At 52.0% G+C, this 3,399-nt stretch overlaps 1 protein-coding gene across 1 annotated transcript in view; it reads left to right on the top strand.

Annotated features, from left to right (window-relative positions):
* The first annotated feature begins 1,601 nt into the window (after positions 1–1,601).
* The window catches only part of LOC100953976 (structural maintenance of chromosomes flexible hinge domain-containing protein 1-like), a 21,641-nt gene continuing 19,843 nt past the window's right edge, over positions 1,602–3,399 (top strand). The window contains exon 1 of the mRNA XM_003803748.2: positions 1,602–2,103. Coding sequence (XP_003803796.2) covers positions 1,918–2,103 — 186 coding nt within the window. The 5' untranslated portion in view covers positions 1,602–1,917. The remainder of the gene's footprint in view (positions 2,104–3,399) is intronic.

Below are 3,399 nucleotides of genomic sequence, written 5' to 3'. Positions count from 1 at the left end.
CTGCCCTAACGAATAATCTCTGGCTCTATCTCAATTTGCTGAAGTAGAAAGGCAATTCTCTTACTCATTAACTAAGGATTAGAAAAACAATTTGTGTTTTTCTTGAGTCATTTAACTCAAACACTACTATATAAAGGAATAGGATGAAAAGTTCACCTGAATTTGAAAGGTAAATAAATCATTAGACAAAGAAATCCTATGGGAGTGGGCAAGGAGTACTCTTTTATCCTCTTTAAGAGACATAAATAGCATGTAGCCACAACTTAACCCCTTTCCAATTTTATTTTCCACCATCTACCCTTCATTCTCCCCACTTCCAGCCATACTTTGTTTCTTGAGCACATGCGTGCCTTCACACATTTCTTTCACTTGTGTGTTCTAGATGTAATATCTTAGGTCTAGCCAATTATACACGATCATATATGATCCTGGAACATCTTAATAGCAACAAGCAAATCTAGGTTTCTAATGTATACTAGCTTCATGAATCTGCTCATATGACAATCAACCACAGAAGTTCTGGCAAACTTGAAAAATCCCAGAATGGGCTACCGCGGGGTTCCTGAATTTACATTATCATTCTCCAGCACAAAATATTTACTGTTTTTAAGAATTGCAGATCTAGGGCAAGGAGTAGGGTGCTAGCCCCATATACCAGGGGTGGCAGGTACAAGCCTAGCCCTGGCCAAACTGCAAAAAAAAAAAAAAATTGCAGATCTAATCCTCCACGACATTTATTTGTTGTGGAGTTTGTGGCGCTACACGCTCACTATCGGGATAGTTATTGAAATCTGCTACCCCATTGATGGTGATAAAGGCTTTTATTGAAAATGCACTATGTATTAGGACTTTTGCGAACATCTAATTTAACACTAATAACTCTGGCGTGCGTGTCGTTCTCTTTCACAATTTATAGCGACTCTGCGACGGCGAGGCGTGTGTAGTGGGAAAATTCGGACGCTTGTGACACTCAGGTGTCCAGAATGCCACCAGTGCTCCAGGACACACAGAGAGTGCCGAGGGGAGGGGGCACCGCAGCTACGTCACACACTGTCGAGTCTCACTGACCAGCTTTGTCTTGGTGGTGGCACACAGTGAAGCCCACCCAACACTGCTAGAAAATGAGGAGCAAAAAGCAGTGCCATGTTTTTCAGCGTCTGCTTTCTTCTCAAGGGGACCCACGTGCTCGCTTTGGGGGGGGAAGTTCCACTCCACGAGGCCCGTGGGCCCGACGCTTCCCGCCGCCAAGTCCACGCGATCCAAGGCGTTGATCTCCACACAGAGCCAGGTTCGCTCGGGGTCATGGCCAGGCAAGGAGGCACCTGCGCCCTCTCGGCCCGGGGAATCCAGTCTCTTGGGAGACTCCCACGTCTGGGCTTCTGCAGCAGCCACACCGGGCGCAGGAAGGACCACGCTTCCCTCCAACTTAGAGAGGGCGAAAGGGGCGGAGCCGGGCCCGCGGCGAAGCCCCTCCCCGGCCCGCGCGGCCTGCTGGATTCGCCCCGCCTCCCCCGCCCCCTAGCCGCCAGCCACCCCTCTTCTTCCTGCGCCACAGACCGGGCGGCCGTCCCGGGTGCGTCTGGGGCTGGGCGGTTCCAGTGGGCAGCGGCGGGCTCTGGGCCCAGGCCCTGCGAGGAGCGCGCCGCGCGTCCTCCTCTCTCCGGTAGTGGCGGGTCGCGGAAGTGACGTGGTGCACGGACAGGAGCGCGTTTGAATCGGTTCCCGGGTGATCCTCGCGCCTGTCGCTGTTCGGCCGCCGCCGCCACTGCTGCCGCCGCGGAGGAGGAGCTGCCTTGCGCCGGGCCGAGGCCTCGAGGCGCCCTGGGGCACTGGAGCTGAAGGCGCCGCGAGGAGCCCGCACCTCGACCCTGTGGGCGGTGGGGGCCGGCGCCGCTGTCTATTCTCCTTTCCCCCAATATGGCAGCGGCGGGCAGCGGTGGGCCCGGCGGGCCCTCTGAGGAGACTGTGGGGGATGGCGGAGGCGTTGGCGCCAGGACTGTGTACTTGTTTGACCGGCGCGAGAAGGAGTCGGAGCTCGGCGACCGGGCGCTGCAGGTTGGGGAGCGCTCTGACTACGCGGGATTCCGCGCCTCGGTTTGTCAGGTACGGGGAAGGGCGAAGGAGGGATGCGCGCGTAGAGTTGGGGGCGAGTGGGTGACGAGAAACCCAGGTTGCTCACCGAGGGCAATAAACCTGTCACCGGCCCCAGTCTTGCGGCTTTGGCTTCTGTCCCCCGGCGGCAGGCGGTGGCCCGGGCCTCGGAGTGCAGAGCCGGCTCCTCCGCGGGGCTCGCCCTGCCCGCCGTCCTCTTACCGGAGTCCCGCTGCCCGGGGTCGGGGACCTAGATGGTTAGTTGGCCCTTGGCGGGCTTAGCCCGATTGTGGCCCTACAGTTCATCGTCCTGTGGGGAAAGCAGCTGCTGTCTTTAATTGAGTTTATAATTTGTTTTTAAAAAGGAGAAGACAGAGTTATACCCTGTGGTTCTGTTACGAGTGTTGCGCGGTGAGAAGTTGTGAAATTACTTACTTAGGTTCACTGGACGATGCTGTAATTTACTTGGGTTATTCTGTCAAGAAGGTTTGCGAGGTCCGCCCTGGCGTGGTCCTTCCGCGCGGAAACACTTGTCCAAGTTAGTTAGCTTCGCAAGTGGAGCTGCTGTTCTGGTTTTCTGAGCCCTAATCCTCGGGAGTTCCTAACTTGGAGGGTGTTCATGAGTAACTGTGGGACACCTAAGAACGCATATATCCACCCTATGAGCTTGCTTTGAAAATGAATGACCATGTAAGAAAACCTGCTTTAACCTGTAAAGCATTTTATAGATAGGAGGTGGTGTTATGGCCCGCCCTTTAAAAAAGGAATGTCATGTCCTGAATTAACCACACGAGGTACTTTTAAAGCTGTGAAGAATACTTAACCTTCCAAGGAAGAACTTTGAAGCAGTGTTTTGCCTTTAGTAGGATGATAGGTTTACGAATGTTCTGGAGATGGAACTGCTGAAGATCTGTAGGATAAAAACAAATTGGGAGCAGGGACTTTGTTTTGTTCACAGCTGTAGTCCTGGAATGTTGTAGATGCCCAGATTAGAATGGAAAAATGAATGAAGACAACATATTAAGTCTGAAATTCATTCTATGCCTGGATGGATGTAGTAGCTTCTCATTGTGTTTGAGAAGTGAATGAATGAATGGTCACCTTTTTTGTTAAATGTTCCGTATTCAGAACCATACCACAAAAGGGAAACTCTTTACATTATTTTTATTGTAAAAATATCAACCTACTAATGGAAATGTGGAAGGAGTGGGGAGAAGTAAACGTTTTACTCATTGTAAAACTCACTGCCATACATACCCTGCTAGCACTTGGGCTGATAAAGTCTTTGCATTCTTCTTTCACAATCCC

The sequence above is a fragment of the Otolemur garnettii genome, unplaced genomic scaffold, assembly GCF_000181295.1.
Source record: "Otolemur garnettii isolate 467f Iridium unplaced genomic scaffold, OtoGar3 scaffold00539, whole genome shotgun sequence".
NCBI classification, from domain to species: domain Eukaryota; kingdom Metazoa; phylum Chordata; class Mammalia; order Primates; family Galagidae; genus Otolemur; species Otolemur garnettii.
The sequence above is the reverse complement of the archived record's forward strand: the minus strand, read 5'-3'. Positions and strand labels throughout refer to the sequence as shown.